At 35.5% G+C, this 25,791-nt stretch overlaps 1 protein-coding gene across 50 annotated transcripts in view; it reads left to right on the forward strand.

Moving 5' to 3' along the window:
- The window catches only part of RIMS2 (regulating synaptic membrane exocytosis 2), a 493,527-nt gene that overhangs the window by 360,408 nt on the left and 107,328 nt on the right, over nucleotides 1–25,791 (forward strand). For 37 of the 50 annotated variants that reach the window (XM_052787016.1, XM_052787004.1, XM_052787036.1 and 34 more), the window contains 3 exons: nucleotides 920–964; nucleotides 10,770–10,859; nucleotides 20,769–20,801. In XM_052787016.1, coding sequence (XP_052642976.1) covers nucleotides 920–964; nucleotides 10,770–10,859; nucleotides 20,769–20,801 — 168 coding nt within the window. The remainder of the gene's footprint in view (nucleotides 1–919; nucleotides 965–10,769; nucleotides 10,860–20,768; nucleotides 20,802–25,791) is intronic. The other 13 variants (XM_052787005.1, XM_052787008.1, XM_052787015.1 and 10 more) reach the window with 7 other exon arrangements.

Here is a 25,791-nt window from a genome sequence, read left to right on the forward strand (position 1 = left end):
CTCAAAGGAAGACTCATGAAAGCATAAATGTGCATTTACATGCATTGTTAATAAGTTACATTCTGTTACCCCTGTTAATAATTGTCTGTGACAATACATCAGCTCTGGTGGATGCGGAAGAGCAGCACAGACAAGCTTTTCTGGCTATAAATATTTGGGGCCAGACCAATGCTAAACTTAGCTGCCTAAAAGTAGGCAGTGTGGTACATACCTCAAGGCCCGTGGAATGAAGCCCAGGGAAGGATAATGCACTGAGGCTATTACTGCAGTTACGTAGAGAGAATTAAGTGCTCCAGAAGGGTGGCCCAGAAAAGTGACAAGCTAAGCAAGAAACACATTTAGTACTAGCTGGTAGGAAAAATTACTAGCTAAACGTAAGTATGGCTAAAATGCCATCCCTACTTAAAAGTGTAAGTGCCTGCATCACAGTTTATTTGGAATCTTGTGTCCTGGACCCTATTCCCATTGTTATTTAAGGGAAGAAAATCTGGATCACTATTTTCTTCTTAAAACAAAGGCAGGAATAATCACTGTGGTAGGACTCATTACTTGTTCAGAAATCTGGATGCTAGAGTAATTTCAAGATTTGGGAGCTGGAAAGCAGGATTTTTTTTTTTTTTAATTTAGTTTTCACTTAAGCACCCAAAGTGTTCTTTAAGATCTTTGCCTTCCCATTTTTCATTATAGTACAGTTTACATTTTTCTTGCTTTTGTTATGGTTTTGTCTCTAAGTGTGTATTGTTCACTGGTGTGTGTACTCTGTGCTGTTCACTCTGTGTGTTTTGTGATAACTCAAGCATAGTGCATGGAATTGTGCTAACATAGTCTGCAAAATATTTGTGTGTGCTATAGTTATGTTGTTCATCATAGTAGCTGTTCCAATTGTTAATCATCGTTGTCTGTTTTTAACGTTATAAAGATGATGAGGAAAAACATCAAAACCCACCTGTTAATGGGCGAAAAGGCAAGTTGATGATGATGTCGCTAGTGACTTGTGGGTGCTTGAGAAATTTTGCTTATTTTTTGCTGCATGTGTGTGTTGCTTAGTTCTACTAGCTCAAAATTAGCAAGTTCATGTATGTTTAATTTTAATGTGTTGTTTTACTTCTTGCATTTAAAATAATTTTTTTCACCTATGGTTTTAAAAATCTTTCTTGGAATCAAAAGCTCCAGATTTGGTTTTCTTTACAGCTAACTGTATTACTGAAGATGTAGTTTACACCACCTAGATACATGATCACGTTGCCTATTTAGAACTAGTGGAATTGTTTCTGTACTTTTGCTCATTTAGGTATTCCCAGTCTGCCTTGCCCTATGAGACCAAGTACAGTTTGCAGACATCTACAAAATTGCAGTCTTCCACTTTTTACCATGTCTATGTACTTCTGTGTCACTTGGCTGTATATTTTACAAGTTTGGCACATTTTTGCTAGTCACGGGAGAGCTGGACCATTTTAGTTAGCATATACTGGTAAAGAAAGGCTGATGTTATTAGCAATCATCTCTATTGTCTAGTTCTTATTATGTTTGATATTCTTTTCTATTTCAAATGCTGTAGAAATAAGCTTAATTCAAAGCACTGAAATGTTAACATGGAGATTTAGATTTATTATCTAAAAATAGAACAGGAAAGTTTCAATGAACAACCACAGCTTATTTTGAAGTTTTATTCCAGTTCATGCTTCTAAATTGCTTTGATCATTTTGAAGAAATCTGTTATTATTTTTCCAAGTACTTCTAAAGCCATATTACATTTAGACTTTGTCTCATCAGTATCTTCTGCCAGTGAATGAAATATCATCTAGATAGTGCCTTGGCTTTATTAAAATTCGGATATTCACTCTTACACTTCCACCTCTACCAGGAGGCCATGTGGGGAATAGCCCCAGTTACACTATTACAGGTTATTCCTAGCTTTCTTCTCCCTAAAATAACTTAGCAGAGGGAATACAGGTATCAGGAGAGCAGGGATGCAGTTTTGCCTGTGCTAGTTCATTGTGTTGCAGGGAAGACCACACCATTTTTAATATGCCACTTATTATCCAGTGTAGACGGGCTGGATGAGGTGCCTTTGCAGGGAGGGCACTGTGTCAGCAGCCCAGCAGAGCAATGCACAGGGTCACCCCCCTTACTCTAGTGGCTGCGCCAGCATAGTCCTGAGTTAATTCAGTTGCTGGAAGTCTGCTGCTGTAACTGTAATGCATGCTAATTACCAGATAGCTCAGTGTCTTATACTTTTAAGATCCAAATTTCAATCCTGGTAAAGTTAGAGGCTTTTGCCACTGACTTGACAAGGTTGACAAACCAATAATCAGTGATTAAGTTAGGCTAAAGCTGGTTTTGTTCTCAGTTTATCTTCCACTCCTTCAACAAAACCAGTATTTTATATACTTAATTATAGAGCCTGAAAGATGTACTTTGCACAATAAACTAAATGCTACTAACTGGTATTTAAAATAGTTTGTTTTCATATATATATTAATTTCTGAGGTGACCATTTTATGTTTTAGAAGTTTCTTTTGCAGAGCTCTTTTACTCCAAAAGAATGGTCTGTGCCTAATACTCGATTTCACATATTTATTACCAAAACCACTATCCCTTTCAATTTTTCCTCAGGTCTTTTGCATTTCTCTTTCATGTATTTTATATGACACCTTTTGATCATTTGAGTTTGTGAGAAAAGGCTCCAGGTAATTCTGTCCTTTACTGTCTTAATTTACGGCACATAAAAGATGATAGAGTTACCAAAGCAAAATTTTAAGCCTTTCAGGTTATCAGTTCCCTCACTTGTTAGAATATTTTACATAATTACACAAGAGCTTTGTCTATATTATGGGAATCAGGAATGCTTTCCAGTTCTCATCTCCCAGGTTGAGAAGTGTCTGGAGCCTATTTGTATCATGAGTCTGTACTAAGATAAGACCCAATTCACCAAGTCCTCCCCTTTCTATGCACTCTGGTTTCTGCATGCGTGGGAGCCCCACAACTCCGTGAGCAGTCTGGATGCCTGGAGGACTAGAACTGAAAGTTTGCTGTATTCCAGACTTGCTGCACAGTTTAGACACAATCTAAAGAATTTAGGTGACTGAAGTGCAAACTAGGCAGAATAAAGGGACCCCAGTCAAAGAAGAGATGACAGATGGACCTGCTTAACTGACTTGCAGAAATAGTGTATACATACACTTTTTTGAAAAACAAGCATGTGGCTGTCATGCCAGAGGGAACTCTCATCCTGCTGGCTGACCTGAGCAGCTTCTTCCATGTAAGACCATTTGGGATTCCTGGAAATGGGGCCTATGCTTTGCCTGAACTACTAAACATGACTGCCCTGAGTCCCTTGTGTGCTCTCTATTCCCCCAGCCCACTGACTGTAGAGTTCACTAAGAGACCGTAACAGCTTCTGAATTTTGCATGAAAAATTATACTGAATATGTGTTTCATGTGGGCTGTGAGAATACTTAACATATACATATGTGTTATGAGTACCTAGCATAATCCTACATTTTAATTCTAGTTCAAGCAAAGTAAGGTTTAAGTAAGGTATAGACCAGTTGAGACGGTGGTGGTTGTAGGCAGGCCCATAACTGCAATCTGCACCCTGAGAAAGTGGTGAAATGAAAAAAAACCCAACAGAACAACACAAAACAGTAGAAGTAAAGTACCCATAAGATGCAAATTCTCCAGACTGAAGAACCTACATTCTGCTGAAATTCCTTATGATATAGGTGACTATTTTATGAATTTAGCTCTAAAACTACCAGGGAAATATGACAGATGAGAAAGAGTCTTAACTACTAACTTGTCCATAAACAGCTTCAAATTTGACTTATTTATACAAAATGTGAGGTGGCATCTTTCAAAACTACATCACAATATAAAGTAACATTTCTAAGACTGGTACATGACAAAGTGATGTCATTTTGTCTGCTAGTCAAACATAGTTTGTCTGGTTACTAATGTAATATTTTATAAGTAATGCTGAAAAATAGCACAGGTGTTTTGCTGTGGACAGCATTTGCATATAAAAATGCATGTAAAATTTGCATTTAAATTTGCATGTAAATTTGAGCAATAAGAAAACTTACCTGTTATTAATTAGTAGTAATTGATATTCTGAAGAACCTAGAGCTTTCTGAAGAAACAAATCTATATTTTTCATCTTTCTGTAAGCCATTTATTTTATTTTCTTTATTGCTTGGTATTTGTGCTTAAAACTACTGGCTTATTTTCAGAACCATTTTTTAACTGAATAATTTTTTTAACATTTTAGAATTGTGTCATAAACTTCAATCTTAACTGCACTTAAAAAGGGTAGAACACCTGTGATTACTTGCAGAGCTTTTTTTTGTGTGTGTGTGAGAGAGATGTATGGTCACATAATAATAAATTACCTTTCTGCGTAGAAAATATTTGAAGACTTGCTATAAGATTGCACCTTTTACAGTAAAGAATAAAAATAACCTAGAAAAAACCCCACTATACCAAGCTAAAACTTACATCCCGCATTCTGTAGGGTGGATTTGTAGGCTGTTCACTTTTCCTTGCACGCACAGAGCACTCGCTGGCACCCAGGGAATGGGCAACACAAACTGAGCAGAGACTATGGAAGAGAGGTGCAGAGCAGAGGTGTGCATTTTGCTCCACATTTATGTTGGCCATTACTTGTAATTTGCCTTATTTAAACTCATTAATCATTAGACTCTGGAGATATTTTGGCTTTCTTTGTGTTTGCCTTTCATAGCAGTATGAGGATAGCCATACCAGTTCTGACTAGAAATCCGTCTAGCCCAGTGTCTGGTCCTCAGCAGACTGGGCGTGGATGCTGGGGGAAAGGCATATGAGCAGAACAGGTGTGTAGTAATGCTTAGCCAGGGTACTGGATCCCCAGTCTCCTGTGACTGGTGCCTCAAGAAGCTACAGAAACATCAGTGGTATCTTTACATGGTGTCTTCGTCTCCCTCAGGCTCTCTGCACCCTTTCTCCTGCCTTAAATCAGTCCTGCCAACATAAACCTGCAGTGCTTAACCAAACAGGTGACTCAGTAGAGCTATTTTTCTGAGATATTATCAATAGGTGTATTTTGAATAGGCCAGCAGGCCAGCTGTATTGCATTTGTTTCTAACGTGTTTCAGGCACATAACCAGAAGAGGGAGCAAAACTGCCATATTTTAAAAACACATAAGAAAGGACCAAACAAATCCTTCCCCTGCCCGAAACAGTCCTGGAAAAAAAGCCTTGATAGTGGCTTAAAAATAATATATTTACTTTGTGATATTTAAATATACTTTACTAAATATTAATATGCACGTATTTAATGTACCATTAACTGACTGTATTTTTTCTTCTGACTAATCTGGTGTATTTAAGTTTTTCTGTATTTCTTGATGTTTTATAATTCTCTTATGTTTATAAAAGCAGCAACATGACACTGATTTTTAGCTAAAGGTAGGCTGTGACTTAACTAAGTGATATTGCAACAAGTACCCTCTGTGACCTTGCTTGAGTACATCTACAGTTTTTCTTTAAAATAAGCAATAGAAGATTCAATCAATTTATTCCCCATATAGAGGGATCCACTAGTAAAACATTTTAAAAATAAGCTTAGAACAGAATTGATGGGATTTGCAGCTAGGGAATATGATGAGAAGAGACTGCTACCAGACTAGGCTTGTTAAGTGATTTCCAGCTGCAAATAATTAATGTAGCGTTGAAGTCAATTTGAAGAAAACATTTCTGGAGTAAAGGACTAACCTACAGTGCACTATCATTTTTGTTACACTAGTAATGGTAACATTAAAAGTAGATATGTGGCGATATTTTATATTGCCTACCTAATGACTTCCATTAAAGTTCTTTTAACGTACTCCCACTGCAGCCCCAGGGAATGAAGCCCAGGGTTTTTTTTGCAGAATGTGTAGCTCAGTAAGGAAGATGAAATCAAAACAATAAATAATTAAGATATGTCAAAATTTTTATTGGAATGCTGTATTAGCTAAGAACATGATAAAAGTGATGCTTACATAGCCATTTATGAACAACAATGTTGTTAACATGTGTTATTAACATATCCCAGCATTCATTTGTTGATTTGGCACAAATTTGCAAACTAATTTCATGTGAAGGCGTGTGTGTGTGTGTGTGTGTGTGTGAAGGGGGAGTGGGGGTGTGTGTGCATGCGTGCTCTATGTCTGGCTCATAAAACACACAAGGGAAAGGTGCTGTCCCTGCCTTTATACTGTCCATACTTTACCAGCATTTAGGACAATGCTCTAAGACTTCTAGGACAATGCAAGACCTAACTTCATTTCACTCTTTGGAGGAAACACAGATCATCACATCTCAGATGAATGCCTTGAGCTCTAATGTGTAGAATCATTCTTTAAATTATTCTTCCAGTGTATGGAGGAAATAATGTAGTTCAACTGTTACTGTGTCAAAAGAGGAAGCTAAAAAATGGTGTCCTCAGATTTGCTGTAGAACATTACTAGCAGAGACAGGAGGTCTTGCTCTAAATTTGTCAGAAAAAGACTATGTGTGCTGTTATTTGTCTTCAGATATTGGACGAGCCTAGTTCCTGTTACAGCAGGGTAGGGGAACATCAGTGCTGTTTTACTGAGGCATCTGGAGGGCTCTGTGATGTAGGAGTAGCAGTAGTCTGGCATAAAGCCTTCATTGCTGAGTTTGTGTCACTTGGAGCTGGCCTTGATGCCCTTAGCAGCATGCTGGTGGCGCAAGGTGGGGCTGGATTCATTCCAGATATAATGTAGTATGTCTGGGACAATTCATGTATCATGACTTGAAGCCATTTGCTTTCCTCTAGTAGAGGTTTGATGCAGCTGAGAATATTTCTCGCTGTGTGAACTCTTGAGACTGATGGCTTTTGTTTATCTTCTCAGGGACTTTGTTTTGTAAATTAAAATGCGTAACATGAATTTAGCCTTTTTTATGTCTTTAATTAATTATTCTTCTTCTTGTATTCTTAATGCATGCATTAAGATCTTGAGTATCTGGTTCAAAACATAGTTTCTCAGGTTTTGACAGTTTATCCCACAGTTCTAATGGCTTGGTATTGTGCTGCTTCGTGTTTAAGAAGCACTAGCCAAACCCACTTTTGACTCATTTTTACAGTAGTTGTCAGCATACATTTTTAAGAACATAATTCCTTTCTGAGCATTCATCTTATAAACTTAAAAATAGAAAGAAGTTCTGAGGATTTTTCATTTGCAGGAAAAGATGACTCAATTAAGTATGTCCTGATGAAAAAGTGAAAACTTTATGACAACCTAATTAAAAGTCTAAAACTAGAAATGCACTGATAAAAATTGGTTCACAGAAATTTTAGGTGCTGAAAAGAATATAAAAGCTGAGTGGATTTAATAAAAAAGACAAATTCAAGTAAAAGAGAAAGTATATAAAAATGTTTCAAGCAAAGGGTAATTGTGAAAAGGGCTATTACTGTCTGTAGCATGAAGAAAAGAAAGGAGGGGGGTAGTATTTGCATAAGAAAACTCCTCATCATTAGCATCTTGTATTTTGCTGCATCATCTTGTACTTCTGCAGTTTGCTGCAACATTCCAGTTCAACTGCAACATTCCTGGTGCTAAGATGGCACATTTAGAAATTCAGAAAAGCTGGAGATATGCAACTGTTCTTATCATATATTACTTCCAGATTTTTAATATTTTTCATATTCAATATTCTAAACAAAAATGTAAGAAATGCTGAGGTTTTACTTAACACTAGATGTACTGGAGTGCACCACCCCCCTCTCCCAGGCAGCACAAGTGAGTATCATTCTCAAGAAGGAATGACACACAACCAAGTGTCATCCTGATGTGCAGTGGGGAGAGCCCGGCTACATAATTCACTGTGGTAGGCAGTGCCCGGGGGTGGGTGCAACAACTGCGTCTAATGAAACTACATCTAAAGATTGTTGTACCTTTCATACTGATGGGAAAAATCTGGATCAGTGCACCTGTCAAATCCTTCTAGCGCCAAAGGTGCATCAGATAACTAAAATAATCTGGCTCAAGAATCTCATATTTTCTGTAATCTATATGAGGTCTTTTTGTATAAATATTCAAGAATTTTACACCTTTCTTTATATGTAATTCAAAACTGATTATCACAACAGAAGACAAATTGAAGTTCATTTGTATGGGAAGGGAGAGTGGTGAGAGGTGAATGATGACTTAGAAAACTGTATGGTTTCTTTCCAAATTTTTACAATTTAACCAAAGTTGGCTTTGGTTAAAACAACAAGGGGATAGATGGTGGCCCTTAGCCTTGTGGGAAGAAAAGAGATTTTAGAGAATATAATGCATGTTTATCTAAACAGACAGGATATGGGCAGCACTGACTTTTAGCATTTTGCCTATTCATCAGCATCTCTTACTAGTTCCCCAAAAGAAGGCTCTCATTTAACAATATATTTTCTTAGCTTTGTAGAGCATGGAGATGGAAATGGAATTAGAAAATGGTGATGAAAAGGTTAAATGTTGGAGTAAATCTAATGGATATATCTATTTTTATTTCTCACTTGAAATACTACCCATTACTATCCAAACTCTTGCAATGTTCTAGAAGTCAATGAAGCTTTTCACCTAATCTGGAGTATCTCCAATCTGCATACACTCAGTCTAAGAGTGGTACTTAACTGCTGATAAAATTAAGCAGCCATTTGAATTTAATGCTGACATGCCATAAGAATAACTAAAGCTATAGAAGGACGGTCTTTGGAACCTTTTCTGAAAGTGTTTACATGCTCATACTATCACTTTTAGTATAAACATAAAAAAGTAGCCTGTCTTGCTTTTTAGAATAGGGTTTTGGGGATTTTTTGTTGTTTTTTTTCTTTTTTAAGGTTAACACATGGAAAAAATACTTATTCAAAGAGTTATATTTTTATTTAATATTTATTTCATCATGCTTGTCAATTCAAGTTTTATTATAGAAGCACTTCTAGAGTGCTCCCAAGTAGGTTAACTATTTTGTGGATACTTAGCTCTCAAAAAATTAGCAAGGCTTAGGAAAGCTTTTCTTTTGGTAGGGAACATTGGTATGATAAATGATTTTGGTGACTGAGCAAATTACAGTTTTTAGGTTCAGAACTGCATCAGGAGTTCTGAGAAAGAACTCTGAGAACGTCCTGTCTCAGGACTAGCTGTCTAAAGCTAGCGTGGAAATCACTCTGGGCTTCCTGATATTCTTCAGTGTTTAGACTATTTGTTACATATCCTGACAAAATCCTGTGTTTGAGATTACTGTCTGCCTACTTTTTATCTTATTCTGAGTATCTCCACTATTTGACCTAAATGAATGTCTAATGTTTTTTCCTAGTAGTGATTATTCCTTAAATTCTAAGGTCATTGAATTTTTTTTGCGTGTTAGTTAAGAAGACATTTCTGGACTCATCCAAGAAAGAGGAAGCATAGATGGCATCAGTAAATATTTTGTTGCTAAATGTGATTTTCATAGAGAAAAAGAAAGAATCACATTTTTGTTAGGAAGAAACTTAATAAGATTTTATTTCCACAGTTTGGAAACAGAATGTTCCTTTTGAAATTTATTTAGTACTTACTACACACGGTACTTCAAAGATGACAGCTTCTGTTTCAGCATGCATATCTGTGGTGTCATGAAACCATTATATTGAAAATTTTGCTGGTGTATTACTTGAAGCCTGCAACTCCATCATTTTCAAAAATCAAAATTTTGAATTTATAAGATTGAAAATGTATTCCATATCTATCATATTCTTCTCCATCACTGGCTATTTTCATGACCATAAAAGTGGTTATATCTGTAAGCAATGGCTGTGAGGAACTTTGCGCTTTGTGGGATCAGCAAAATAAGCTGATTCTTAACAGCCCAAAGCAAAAATTGAGTTTAGGGTATTGAATCTGTCTAGTTAATTGCTCTAGATTTGGTTTTGGCATGAGATACTGAAAGGTTTAAAACCTATAGTATTATGCTAACCACCCAGTTTAATTGTCAGAAGATGAAAAATTAAAGTGTAGAACAAAAATATCTGACAACCTCAGAAAGACTAGCGTCTTGCAAGTCTAGAGAATGGAGTCTCTGTCTGGTGAAGAGTGTACATGCTCCTATTCATAGCTCTTTTTCTGAGAAGTTAGGTCAGAAATGCTGGTTTCAGGGTACAGGATCCATAATTAGCAAGAAAGTTTTTATTGAGTAACAATCTGCCTAAAATAAAAACTGAATTTAAATTAAATCCCAGATTTAGAAAGTAAATCCAACCTAGTTTTAGCTTAACAACTCATTGGTAAAAATACTTTGTCAATTTAAAGTAAACATACATGATTGCTGGTTCAGTTTTGTTTGGTTGGTTTGTTTTTTTTTTAATTACACCTTTGCAAGGACTTTTTTTACCAAAATATTTTTTACTTCCTTTTTAATTTACAGAAATACAAAGGTATTGTAGGAAACTATAGAGTACTAACTTTTAAAAATGTAAGAAATTCTTGTGTAAATAACCTCCTGGTTTTTTTTTCCAGTTGTTAAATATTAAAGAGAGCAGAATATTTGACAAATTACGTAGATACTAACTTTTGTATAGTATGTTCTGTTCCACGTTTAAAATGTTTACTAATTCTCTCCACCACAGGCCTCTAAATTAAAGAACTAATCTAAATTTTTGCCATGTTAATGATAGTACATTTGTTTAGATCAAGTTGTCCCGAATGATATTAGGTATCTTATAATGTAAGTTACATAATATTTCTGATTTTTTTTTTGGTTTATGCTAGAAGTTACATGGGAGGACCAGCAGAAAAAGGTGAATGGTACAGTAACTGATGACAAACCATTGCCGAAAAAGAAACACCATTCTGAGCCAGGTTTGTCAGGGTTTGGAAAACCACATGAAAGCATGAGACTATAAAAACACATTTCATGCTTTTGTAATGTGTGTGTGCTTGATGTACCTTATTTTTTTTCACTTTGGTGTGAAATTTTTAGTATGTAGAGACCATTTAGATTACATAGTTCTGTTTTAGAATAGCCAAAATAGATCTGCTTTTGTAAACAATTGTGTTAGAATGCACATGCATTAGAAAAGAAGTGTTCTGGCACAATATTAGACTTAGATTGCTTTTTAGTTTTGAATTTTGTTATGATTTATCTATGTGTGCAAGCCTCAGGAATCCAAGGATGAGTTATGCTGATTCTTATTTAGTTGACCAAACCAAGGTATCTACTGCATGTATGGTGGGAAAGTCATCTTTTAAAGACTTGTATCTGAAACCTTCTTGCACCATCACACGACAGAAATAATGTTCCAATGTAATTTTTTATACAAGCTGCATTTTATATCTCCATATGGCTGGAGTTCTCAAATCTAAGAGAACTCTTCCTTCCTCTGTCCTGTACATGAATGGATTTCTTCTGAAACTAAAAACTATCACAAACTCTCTTCCACTCTAAACATAAAGTGCAATTCTTTGGCTCTATCTTTGTTCCTACAAATGCATTGCAATAAAAAGTAAACCTAGTAATGATCATGATGATAATAATAGTATTGTTCTCTCCTCTGAATCAGACAATAAAAGGTCCTGATCTCATTAATTTTTGCACTTGCAAAAGGTACTAAGGTACTTGATATTATGGTGATAAGCACACTAAGGAGAAGAAGAAAGGAAAGGAAAGGAAAGGAAAGGAAAGGAAAGGAAAGGAAAGGAAAGGAAAGGAAAGGAAAGGAAAGGAAAGGAAAGGAAAGGAAAGGAAAGGAAAGGAAAGGAAAGGAAAGGAAAGGAAAGGAAAGGAAAGGAAAGGAAAGGAAAGGAAAGGAAAGGAAAGGAAAGGAAAGGAAAGGAAAGGAAAGGAAAGGAAAGGAAAGGAAAGGGAATCTTTAAAAGATTGATCCACATCTATTCAAATGAATGGGAATTTTTCAGTTCCAAGAATACTTAGGTTCCGTTTTGGGCTGCAAATCTCTCTCTATTGGGCATATTGGTTGTCTCACTCTAATAACATTTTTCCCAATCACACATGTTAAAGTTTACAAGATTGGCCAATTGTGCCACCTCCTAAATTAATGCTGTAATCTCAGGTTTAGGCTCACCAACATGCTGATCATTTCCACATTTTTTGTTGAAGCTTAACTATTGTACAGCTAAAAGTGCCAGAGTCAGAACTGAAGAGCAGCAAAATCTGGATTGACTGTGTAACTTAGGGAACCTAGCTGCAAAAGGCCACACCTGCAATTGCATTTCCCATTCCCTGACTTTTTAATGCATCAAAGGAAGTTACAGGATAAAACAAGTACTGCTTATAAGAGTCAGGATCAGAATGTAATTTATCTTCTTTTCCAGCTGAGTATTTTAACTATTGCATGACAGATTCAAAATACAATGTCTACAGACATTTGCTGTTGTCTTTCCAGGGTGAGTTCTGCAGAATAATGCCTCTGCCCAGACTTTTCCCTTACATACTAGCTAGGTAAGAACATTATCTCCATCTCCCAGCTGAGGTGGGCTTAGAACTGTGGTCTAGGCAGATGGCACATTCATAGTTATTAGCAATACTTGTTTAGAGCCACCTTCCCCATTTCTTTAGAAACAGGAGCCATATGTTGTTAGATGCTGCTCTTGAGGCATTCTAGATTTTGGAACGACTGAAATCTTGTAAGACAAAAAACCAGAGAAGAATAGAAATCAGAAACAAATATGGACATTAAAAAGTTGTCACTTTAGAAGTGTTCTGTATATTAAAACAATATTTATCTGATTTTTATCTGTTTTTCCCTCTGGAACAGTACCACTGATCTCCAGTGCTGCTGGGAATACACAGAATTGGTTTGGAAAGCCACAGTCACAATTGCCAAAGTCTAGACTAGATACAAAGTTGAGTAAAAACTGTGTTCTGCAGTCTGCAGTCCTAGGTCTTTCTGTGAGGGCTGGTGCCTGATAAGAACATAAATTCTGCTCTGATTTATGTTATCAGTAATGTCTTCCATGGTATGTTCACATGGGACAATGATATGTGAGGCAGAAACGTCTGAGGTGGTTCTGAACACCCTACAGTGGGCACCAACTAGTGCATACCTACATTCCTAGGATGCTTTTCCAAACTGATTCTCTCTGTTCGTCAAAGGCTTTATGTACTAAAGTGGTAGAAGGAGAGGTGTACCAGTGTAACAAATCAATGCAGCTCCCAGGATTTGCATCATCTGCTATGCATGGCACACTACTGTCCCCTATAGACATCCCTATATCACTACAAACACTTAGATCATTTCCAAGGCTTAGCAGTCAGGACATCTGGAAGTGCCATAACACTGTATTCACCCCTGGGTGTTGAGATATATTCTGTGACCATGATCTACCACTGATGTAGCCTGACGGAATCTGCATAAGGAAGCTTCAAATTCCTTGAAGCTTTCCAATATGGGATTTACCCTCTGCACAGGACTGTGCTTCCTTTCATCTGAGAATCCTTTAAATGTTCTGTTTGCACAGAAAACAGCAAGGTCGTACTAATACAACTCAATCCCTGGCTGCAGTTGGCAGCCTGAAGAGAGAAGCAAGGAGGAATATGGGCACCTCATATTGCTGTTGCCCTGTTTCAATTGCCTTTTCATATGATTTTTCTGCTATAGCCTGTTATTGGAAGATTATCCTGTTTTTAAGTTCACTTTGTCTGTCAAGTATTTAACCTAACTAGTCACATGGAAATAGCTGTGGCAGTATTATAGCTATGAAAATCTGTGAGAAAAAATAGATATTGGTTACCTAAATACCTTGGGTGAAGAATTGAGACTGTGAGCAAATTGTGGATAAAAACATAAATAGATAATAAAAATAGTTCCAAGTAACAGAAAAAATAACAGTAATACTGTATCATGTGAAGCATTAATATTCAAGAATATGCATGACTAGAAATAAGATTAACAAGTTTGTTGGAGGACAATTTAAGGTCATTAAATAAAGTAGTAAAATGGTTCTTATGTTTCAGGCTTTTCAGTAGAAGATGCTGATAAAATTCCTGTTCCTGAATATCAGAAATTAACGTGTTGTCTTAACAGTGCCCATAATCTCTAAGTTCTAAGGCAATTTGCAAAACTATTGTTCCGTATATTACAAAGAGTCAATTGTATTTATACAAAGATTTTGAAGGACTGGAAGGGTAAAATTGCATCATAGGTAAGCATAGCATCAAAATTCAAGACATGTCTTGATTGTGTGTGCCCTTCCTTTAGCCGATGTCAGCACTCTGTCAGAGAATACTGCATTCTCAGGACACCACCGAATCAAAGAGCATGTGGAGTAGTTATTTGTTCCTATCTAATATTATTAAGCATTTCAACTTCCAGCACCCCTGCCTCTGAGCTGTAATAGATGGCATATGAAAGAAAGTGAACAAAGCTCTAGTCCTCTAATCACATTTTCTTGGTTAGTGAAGAAAAAATAAAGAAAGAAAAGCACAGCATGCAAACATTTTCATATGGTTTTGCATTTTTGTATGTGAGGCCTTAAGAGAAGAAGTTGGAAAAGAAATAGGCTATGGGTAGGGAATGTGTCCTGTACTGATAGAGATAAGGTTAGGCAAGATACTGTTTTTCTTAAAGAGCAATTATTTTCAGCTAGTATCATCACTAGTCTCTCTTGAACCCATCAGGGTTACTTAAAGGGAGAAAGCACGTAGTTTAGAGTACCAAGGCAGTGATACTCATTTCTGTTTCCTGTCAATTGCTTCTGAAGTGTTCAATCCATCTCACTAGCCAAAGTTTTGGAAGATGAATGCAGAACTGTGTCTCCTTCCAGAGATGATACAGGTAATGCAGAAACTACCTTCATGAGATAGCAAAGGAAACACTATTGGTTTTCCCCTGTTTTTCCTACTTGGAGACAGTAGATTTGATGATTATCTGAAAACCATCCCATCATGGCTTCATTATCGTTGCCTGTTGAGAAGATTGCAGTGTCATCAAATATCCAACCTTTGCCACAGACACTTTTAATTTCTAAGCAACAGTTGAAGAACAGAACCGTGGGAAAGTGCTGACATGTTTTAATATGACTGACCAAAAGCAGACAGAATAGTTGAAATGGATTTATACATCTTGGAATGGAATGAAGCAAAAATGGAGTGTCCTTGTAATTATTGGGGGGAAAGCTGTATTTCTTTAATATAGTACTAAAATTTTAGAGGAATCATAACAATGGTAGGTTAAACACATCAGAAAATACAAAGATAATGCATGCTTACAAATGTAAGTCTTATATATATAGATTGGCTTTCAGTTTCAAGGGAATCATGGCTTGTTTTATCCATGGAACATTTATGTCTCTCTCCTGCATGGAAGTATTCCTTGACTGTACATAGACAAAGCCTTTCAGAAATAATTTTAATGTGACTATAATTTTGTAGTTTATCTATCACCATGAAATCAGTTGAAGCAGTAAAACAGTAGTCAAAAATAATTCAAAGCAAAGTAGTGGTTATTTTAAAAAATGTTTGTAGTCAGAATTGAAAGTATGACAGATCAAAAATTATGAAAAGGGAGATATGGTTAGAAATGGGGAATGAATGAGGCTGGAAAAGACAAAATAATGATAGGACACAGAGAGAGAGAGGAGAGCATGCTAGTACTTCATATAAATGACATCATGAGCATTGGGTAAATTCAAAATTATGGTTAAAGAAGAAGGCTGGTATAAAATCACCAGCTTGTGAAAAGGAGAGGAGCAGAGTGGAGTCATGGACTAGTTTATGATTGCTGAAGAGGTAAAGTGACTGGGCAGTAGAACAGTTTTCAAAAGAAATGGATTGGGAAAGGGAAGAAGAAAAAATCCATGGCCCTGATGTAAGTTTCAGTGTACTGTGGAAGGGCTGGGGAAGAAGGTACAGAAAAGGATCTTGTGAGGATGCTGTGGAGTCTGAAAAGCAGTGAAGTGGGTAAAATTTACAAAAAGAACTACATGTTGAATCTATGAGGATCTTTTAACCTGTGACAAGTGAGAAGTAATATAGATTGAATATATGGCATGACTAATTGTTTTCTGGAAAAAAAGTGTTTGCACACTTCCCAGGGACTCTTCTTGCAGTTAATAAATGGTGTATTTAAAACAGATAGTCCTCTCATGTATTTGATTGTTTAAAGATTTGCTTTCATTTTTTTCCTATACCACTTTGAAAGACAATATGCCTAGCCTGTACCAAAGTAACAAAGAATTGGATTTGAGAGAGGAAAAGGGACTCTGTGGATGGGAATTGCAGTCCCAGTGTAAGTAGGGCACAGATGTAGTCAAATATTGCACTTCAGTGTCCTAGCCAAATTGCATTAGTTCAGGGTATAACCGTAATTTATGATAGATCACAAATAGTGAGGTGGCCTGACAATGTCTAACAAACCACACACCTTTTTGTGTATATCCTTTTACTGCTTTTTCGTGTTTTGGAAACCATTCCTGCAGTCTTAACTATGATCTCCTGCACAATCTGATTCTGTAGGTGGTAAAACTTCATGACATCACTAGGATGAGAATAGATTTAGAATAGGGAGATATCTGATTTAGGATAGCTCATCTACCCTTTATTGATAATAGAGGGTGTATTTGTATCTATGCTGTTAGGTATCATTTCTGTAGTATTGATGTTTGACTACCCGAATCACCTAACTTATTAGTGACATTTATTATCTTTTCAGAATTTATGATATTTCAAATCCAGTGTGTAACTACAGTGCATTAATATTTTGAAATGTTACTATTTTGTCTTTTTTCCACTTGTAAAATTATAATGTGAACGTTATTCAGGGAAACAAAATCATAAAAGCGCTCTCTCTGAATTCCTCATTTAGTTATCTCTTGAGACTTATGAAAAAGTAATGCAGTCTACATGGTTTCATTTGATTTATAGAGTTCATGCTACTGAGAATATATAGTATTTCTTCTTGTATGTTGTATTCTACCTTCTCTATTATCCTTATCTTTGGGTAGGAATAACCCACACTTTCCATATTCTTACTGCCTTTACATAGCGTATATTATATATAGCGTATATTATACCTGGTGTATATTATGTAATTGCAAAATTAAATGTATTGCTTCTGTCTTCCCTGTATTTTCTTTTTCCTAGTTAGTCCTCTGCTTGTATTTTTGAGGAAAAATGTCAGCATCTGTCCAGTATACACCTGTGATTTTGTGTGTATGGATATACACTTCAAGATAAAGAACTTACCTTTAACTAGTAGGGAATTACCTCATTAAAACAAATTCAGAAGTGTGGAACAGGCTCTGTATCTACAGAGGGGGTAACTGGAAGATGTGGCTTAATGCTGTTAAAGAAGATTAAAGAAAACTGATATTATTCACACCTCAATGTAGTCAAATAGACTTTCACTTTAAATCTTTTAACAAATATTTCTGCTCTTTACTATTCTGCTATCTACTCTTCCTCTTTTATCTGTATCCTTAGCATTGCTGATTTTGAATGGTGTCAGGGAACATCTTTCCTGAGAGTTAGATGCATTATGTCATTCTTCAGATCTAATCATATCCAGACTAATGATGTGTATTTATGGAACATACAGACTCTATAGAACATTTCCATCTTAAAGTCTCCTCCATGTTTTAAGATTATGCCTATTTGATTGTGCTATTGCACATCTTATTTTGTGAAAAATGTGTCCAGAAATGAGGTTTTCCAAATCTGGAAGTCACAGGAATTTCTGAGACCATGTATGCAGTGAAAGATCTTTGTTTTTAAGAAGAGAAAACTGAAATTAAGAAAAGCCTTGAAGAAAAAAAAGAGTAATTACCTTACATCTCTTTGTCCTATGCTGCTTTTAGATTTTCAGATGGGCATGTTTGCTGTGTAAGGTTTCAAGCATGTTTTTTGAACACTAAGTTCCTAAATACTTCTCTTTCATAAGTGACATTACTTACAATGCAGAGTTCTGTATCAAAGCATAATAAAATAGATGGTATTTGCCTTGTTTTATTCAGACTTGCAGTACAATACCTGGTTTTCATTTACTTTATAAGTTTATTCATTGAGAGTCTCATTTGTTTCTAAATCTGTGTATAATATCCTTATACATACTACTCTCACACGTCAAGATGAACAATTGATCCAAATAAATGCTAGTTCCACAACAAAGCAATTATTATGCAAATGAAGACTGCCTATTGACGTGATGTAAATTTAATAGAATTTCATTCCGTGGTTTTGTTCTCAGATTTTAATGTACTTCTATCAACAAAGATCTATTTTAGTGGATTACAACCTACAAAGAATTTTCCAACTATTGTTTGGGATTTATGGCATGGCTTCTTAATGAGGAGGAGATTGATTCACATAAGTGCTATTGTGTCTAAATTAGTCGGTCTATTAGTACTTCTTATCATCATTAATTGAAAGAAGTTGGTGCATTACCATGCCAGAACTTCTACTAAGTCATTAATATTTGCAAAAATTAATACAAAAATATTATAAGCCATTTATTACAAGAGATGAGATATCAGCTGATATCTCTGTGATATCTATTATCTTTTATTTTCCTCTCTGGCTTCTATTAGAATTATTCTTCTAATATATTTGATCAGTAAAAACTTAAAACTGAAAAATGTTTGTAATTAAAAATAATTTTTGTTTGCTGCTTTGATGTGTAAATAATTTTCTCCGTAACAAATACTTTGCATGAGGACTTTTAAAAATGCAATTTTTAAAAAGTATTGGTACATGTGACTGATATGCAGCCAAATACTGGTCATTTGGTTCTAAAATCTTCAAAGAGAGCTTCCCTGGTATTCAGTCGTGTCCATGCTTAGCCCCACTGACACTACTAGAATGCCTTGCATTACCATACCGTACATATTCCTAATTTGGAAATAATGTGATTCCAAACATCCTTTGAAAATTTCTTGGGAAGGATTTACCTTAATGCAGTATATGTCTCAAAGCTATGCATTCTTATGGCTATTCAAAATAATAAATTAAGTATAAGGGGGTCATGATGGAGACTTTCTAATAACTGTTTTTGACATAGTAGGAGTGCTCGCTTCAGGGTTGTAGATACGTAATAGAAAACATTTTCAGAAAATTTTAAGTAGTGTAGCTGGTTTGGTGGTGGTAATAGTAATTTATTTATTTATTTATTTAACAGCTACACTGTATTAATACAAGCTGTAACACACCAGGGAGAAGTAGGTCTTTGCATTTGCTTCTTTGTGTTTCATCCTATGGATTCATTGTTCCTGCCCAGATGAAGATATTTATACTCTATTACTTTTTTTTAACATGTGAAAACATAGCATCCTTTGTGCTATGCTTTCATATTGCATATCTCATATATAGCACTTAGTGTGTTCATTCTGTAAGCAAATTTAATTGCCTAAAAATGCATTCTAAATATATATGTTACAAGCTGCTTGTGTTTCCAACAAAGTTTTGGTACCATCTTGGCATTTGCTCGTAGATGAAAATTATGATCTGCCAGCTATAGAATAAAACTGTTTAACTATAGAACACTGTGGTTATCAGATGAAATTTAGTGTTATCTTTCTTTTAATTTTATTGATTTATATTGCTTATTCTAATTTTGCTTTTTTCAATGGTATCTTGATATTGACTGTAAAATGTGGATAAAATTATAGCATGATTTTGTGGTGTATGAACTTTTCTGCAATTCTTAGTCTAACATCTGCAGAGTTAATGAATTGTGAGCAATGTTTTGTGACTCATTAACAAACTGCAAGTTGAAATTAGATCAGGACTTACAGATTTTTTTTATTGGTTTTGATGATTTTTGGAAGAATGCACTTGTTCTGCTAGTGATGGTAGCTTCACAGTTCTTTGTAATTATTATTACTTTTCAAGATGAATTCCTCCCATTCTTTTGCTACAAAGAGATTCTCAGTACAGAGAATGACACTGTCCCTCAGATGTTCTCCATGTCTGAAATAGCAGTGTGTTTTTGAATGTGAAGTAATAAAGTAAGTAATGAGATAGTTGCTTTGGCATTTAACTTGCATGCATTTGCAGTAACTTAGACTTCTGTAAGATGAGAGTAACATTTGGTTCTGACAAAGTATCTGCTGAATTGACCATGAGAGTTATTAGCTATACATTCTCTTTTCTCATGTTGTGTATTTTGGCCTTGCAAATATTGCCTTTGGCAGAGTGTTACAGTAATGCAGTCCTTTCCAGAGTGTGTTATGTGGATTCTGAAATTCCTGAGCTTGTATATCCTTTTGAAAATAATGTGGTTTCTGCTTTGGATATGTGAAGTTTGATTCAGCATAAATTACAACAATTTAATAATTTAATAATTGAAAATTCTAATAATAGACTTCCCATTGGTGATGTTAAACTGAATGTTCAATGCTTGAAAGAGAAAAATAATACTTGTGTTCAAGTAGGTAACGTTCCAAAAAGTTGAACAGTCATGAACAAAAGTGTTTATGCTAGTTAACATACCTTTTACTATCCAGCTTTTTCCTCAGCTTCATTACAAGGATTGACTTTGCTGTCAATTATAACTTTTACTATTTCCTCAGCTCCTATACTAACCCTGTCTTTACTGTTCTTTTTCAACAACAGTAGTTTAACCACTTCTTCCTCAGCTTTCTTTTTCCTTCTGGTGTCTGTGTTATTTTTTTCCCCATTTACTAACTCTGCTCTGCAGACTTCTCTCTAAAACAATTTTTGGCCCTTTCCCTCAGTGTCAGTTTTAACCTTCTGAATACATCCTCTCACGCCCATCTCCTTTGTCTATGTCTGTACATTACACGATGTGATCACAGAAGAAGTGGAATCATCAAGGAGAAGAAACTCAGGTCTGTCTCTTCTACTGCTTTTCTCTGTGTTATTTTTTTCATTTTACCTTTCCTATAGATTTTATCACAGCTCACCTCTCATACTTTTCACTCTCTTCCCCCTCAATATATTTAAATATTGGCAACTGTAAGAATTTAAGATGCTTATGCAAGTTTTATTACCTATAAACTATGTACTCTACAAAAAGTGTTGAAAGGTAACTGATGACATGTGTCCTATACCTTAAGACTTTAAACTGATTCGATTTCTGTCATATCAGTTCTTATTTCCCATCTCCATGATCTGTAAAACAGCCTTTGTGCTTCCAACTAGAACATGAAAACAATCCATAATTCATTTTATCTTTGCATTTGAAAACGGCTACAAAAATTATGGAAACGCTGATATAACTTTATTTTTCACCCTGGGGAGAATATAATTTGAAAAATGAACAATTTTAGTAAGTTAAATTTCATGCACTGGATTTTCAAACTTAGCTTCATTGAATAAAAGCTATTTTGATTAGAAGTAGAGTTGTTAGTGATCAAAAGCTATTCTCTCATGCCAAAAAGTGTAAAACATAAGGTTATGATAACAAGAGAGAGCGAGAAGTCAAAACTCTAACTTAGCTGGATTGTCCATGGCTTTTCTTTCATATCGTGCATTACTTGTGGTTTCATCTTTCATATCGAATTTTAATCTGCCATTTTATTGAATTTTCCATGTACTTGATATTACGGGCAGAGAACTAATGTCTAGCAAGGCATCCTAGCTCTGAAAATGCAGTAGTTGTTCACAATTCCCTGCTTGTTCAGTTGTGGTATGTACAAAATTCCCCATATTTAATTTAATTAAACTCACCTATAAAATTTAAATTTTACAGTTATTGTGCCAAAGCTCTAATTAATTTCCTGTGCTTCTGCTATTACCCCAACAAATTAGAGAAGCCACTTGGGTGCCATTTAGCTTCTAAAATCTGAAGCAGTTTTGGGGTACATTGACTGGTCCATTAAACTTTGGTGGTATTTAGTCAAACATTTTTGTGTTTTCTCTACCATGTCTGGCTCCTTCAGAACTCAGTTTTACCTTTGGTACTACTCTTGTCCTAATCAGAGTCAGAGTTTATCTTTACGGAATCTTGCAGATGTTACTTGCTGTGGTTTTCATATTAAACAAATCTCAAGATAGAAATCACTTAAATTACAGGGTACAAAATCTCAGTATGGATAGAGAAGACAACTGGTAGTGTGATCTGAATTTCATCTTCTGTAAATCACCACTATTAGAAATCAATAAATTATGCTCTAGAAAGACTGAGTCTACTTACCTTGTGCTTATGATCCATTCCCAGTTCTTGTGCAGTGATTCTGAATCTCTTTTATTACAAAAATGAAGTTAGAGGATTGAGTGACCCGTTTCCTATCTGTTCATAATAAAAAAAAAGGAAAGTTGTGGACCTTTTTATTCAAGAACCTTCCTCTGAGTTATTGACTGAATCAATATATTGAATCAAAATATTGAATCAGCCCATCTGATTCTTGGGGTTGGAAGAAATCAGACCTTAAAATGGTATCTAGTGTCTCAGAAAAACACATATTTTCATCACCTATGTTTCTTGAACATATGTGAGAAGGCAGTACCTGTGTATTATTAACTTTTTTCGACTTTCCAATTCAAATGCAGTTTTGCAAAACACTGTTTAGCTCACCAACAGTGCTAAGTAAATGTATTAGGCGCTGATAAATTTAACTGTCTATCACAGAAATGCAAAAGCATGATCAGCAGTGCAGTTGAAAAAGTTATTATTACTGCCCTTAAACTCAGGAGCAATTAGTTTATTTTGTGCATAGTAACATATTTTTGGATGTACATTTGAAATGGGTACTCTTCCATGTTTTACCTCAATGACAAAATAGCTTACACGTTTCAGTACAAGGCACTTTGAGCAGCTGTGCGCACAGCTAAAAGCATGGGTGACATTTCAAAGGCATACCTTTAGAAGGAGATGCTTTCCCATTGTTTTAGAATTTGCTTTAAAAAGAGCGGAACTAGGCTTATCCATTTACAGACTTCATTAGGAAATGGCTTTCACGGTATTTACCATGCTACTAAACATTCATGTGAATTAAAGGATTAGCTATTGATTTTAGGTGTTATTAGACCAAAAGGTGTTGTGAGAGCTGAATATGTGAATATTGTATTGAAAGAAAAATATTGCCATTTCCTCTCTCTGGATATTATAATCTTTAATTACAAGAATGAGAAAATTTTATTCCCTGAGAAAATCTAGATTTTTAAATTGAAAAGTCCTATGAGAGTGCATGCAAAGCTTATACTGTATATTTCAAGCACAGAAGCAAGTTCAGAAAGCTAACAAGCAATAATATTTTTATATAAATTTTGTTATCTGACAGCAGTACAGCTTGATAGCATCCTTAATGATTAAACCCTGTTTTCCTTGGGTGGAGGAGGAGCTTTGTGATGCAAAATTTTCACAAATTGTTTCTAAAATCATATTTTGGAAATAATTTAATATGTTTCATAGGATTTAAGTATTGTGAAAACTGTTAGGGAGACATACGCCTGTTCAGCTCCCTATGTATACAGTATGAGCAATGGAAATAAGCCCCTGCCTCCCAAAGAACCTTAGTGATGAAGCAGACATCTTTTCATCAAGAAGAAGGTTAAGACCAACCAGTTGCTGTTGTGCCAACAACTACCTGCAATTGCAAGTAATACTTTCTGTGGTCTTCAAACATATGAGATACAGAAAACATTCTTCAACTTTGCAAAATTAATCTAGGTCTAGATGTGAGCTCACTCAAATAACTATGCCCCAAAATTGATCAATACTATGGAAAGGCTGATCCATGACAGTTTAAAGGCAGGCAGTGTACATGTAGCAGAAATAGTGCTGGCTAATTAATTCTAGATTTATTTCAGGATGAGAGATGGAGTAGCGATGCCCAGTCATTGCTGCTTTTTAAGGAGGCGGATGGAAGTTAGAAGATGGAGTAGTGGGGAGAGCTCCCTTTCTGAAGGGCCATGAAAGGCAGGGAAATAGAGATTCCAGCTCTTTATCTTTCATCTGGAGCAAAACTGTCATATTAAGAGCACACAAAGGATTGATTAGAGTTTTTCCTAACTTTGAGAATGAAATTCAAATAGACAAAGACTTTGAAATATATTTTTTCCTGCATTTTATCATTTTTATGGAAAGTGATGTTTCTTTGTAATAACATGACTGCTGGGGGTGAAACCTACAAAAACTAAAAAACCCTGTTAAAGATGGGTGAGAAAATTGGAAGAGCTTGTAGCCCTGGCCAGTGGAGGGCCAAACAGTAGAAGGGTCTGGCAAATAAACTGTTGGAGAAAGCAAGGGCAAAAAATTTGTAAGATTGAGCGAGTTTAAGAGATCAACTGCAGTAGAAGAGGAGGAGCACAGTTATTTGGATTAGTTCTTAACTTTTACAGTATCATGAGAGATTTTTCAAGCCTTCCAAGAGTGAATCTACTGTGATATACTTACCCTTTATAAACAGAACATGACACCCCTCTGTTTTTGAGGTATTGTTATAGTCAGTATTCAGTGACACACTCCTTTAAAGACCAGGATGGTGCTTTGTTTTGTTTCCATCTTTCTTATGTTGAAAACAAATTTGTGGATGGAATTTGTAACATTTTTTAGCACAAATATGATCGAATGACTTGTGCATCTCTGAAGGCTTCTGTGATATTTAGTTTGACAGGCGTGTTTAAAATCTGATGCCTTAGACTGTGACTGAGACATTTAAAGAGTCTAAATCTGTATTTGGTCAATAAAAACCAAAGGGATAGGTAAACTCCAGATTCAGTTTAAAGGTACTTAGCATGCTAATAGGTGGATCATATTGGATGGCTGGGAGGCTCTTTGTCCTTATTTTTAATTTTTATTGGAATTAAAACCAGAAACCAAAGGCCTCAAAATCCAACCCCCAAAATAGCCCTCTGTACTGAACCACGTAAATAAAGGCTGATCTTCAGTCTGCTGAAGGAAAAACAGTAAAAATACCAGATTATATAATTAAAAAAGAGACCATAATTGTGCAAAAGACAGAATAGCATTATGTATATATTTTTTTATCAGTAAAGGTTTGCTAGTTAAATTTGTAATTCTCCTGAGTCTTACATGCAGGTCACTGTTGGTTTTGTGTTCTTTGGTTAAATCTTTGACCATATTTCTGGTTATGTAGGTTCTAATGAAGATGTCTTGCATTCTTAGGATGGCTGAAGAATCTCTATTAATAGCTGTTTGCTTTTCTGGAAGCAGAGGCATAGTTATCATCAAGTGTTTGTGCCTATGTTTTGAAGTGGCTATAGCAGAATGTGAAATATTCTGTGGTTATACTGTGGAGTATATCAGTGGTGGGAACTCTGGGGAGCTTGCATGCTTGGCAAACAGGATGTTGGAGAGTGTAACAATAAGACTGTGCTCAGGCTTTCATGAAGACAATGCAGAGTTTATAGCATGGCTGATCTGAGTGGATTTTTATGAGTACAGAATGTAAGGGCCCACGGACCCCTCAGATATTTTTCTTTTACATTTTAAAAATCCTATTGCATATCATTCGTATAGGAAGGATGTGCCAGAATTATTTGGAGAAGTGAAATAGGGTGTTTTAGCTAATATTTGTCTTCATGCTTCTTTCTTTCTTCCTTTTTCCATGTGGGTGCTCAGTATTTTTCAAAGGCCACCAAAATGTATGTACACCTTTGTATGAGGCAGCAAGGACAAACATGACAGAGTACCCCGCAAAAATCACTTTGGAAAAGGATCCACACACCATAAAAAAAAAAACCCTGGTCATAACCCTAATCATTACTTTAATGAACATGCAAAGTAGAACTTCCCAGCTTGCTTCAAAAGACCTTTGTCCTTTACCAGCTGCACTGATCTATCCCTAGTGATGAAGACCTAAGCTGACCCTGTCAATTTATGAACACATGACACTAGAGATTCTTTAACTTTCT

Source organism: Harpia harpyja, chromosome 5, assembly GCF_026419915.1.
Source record: "Harpia harpyja isolate bHarHar1 chromosome 5, bHarHar1 primary haplotype, whole genome shotgun sequence".
NCBI lineage: Eukaryota > Metazoa > Chordata > Aves > Accipitriformes > Accipitridae > Harpia > Harpia harpyja.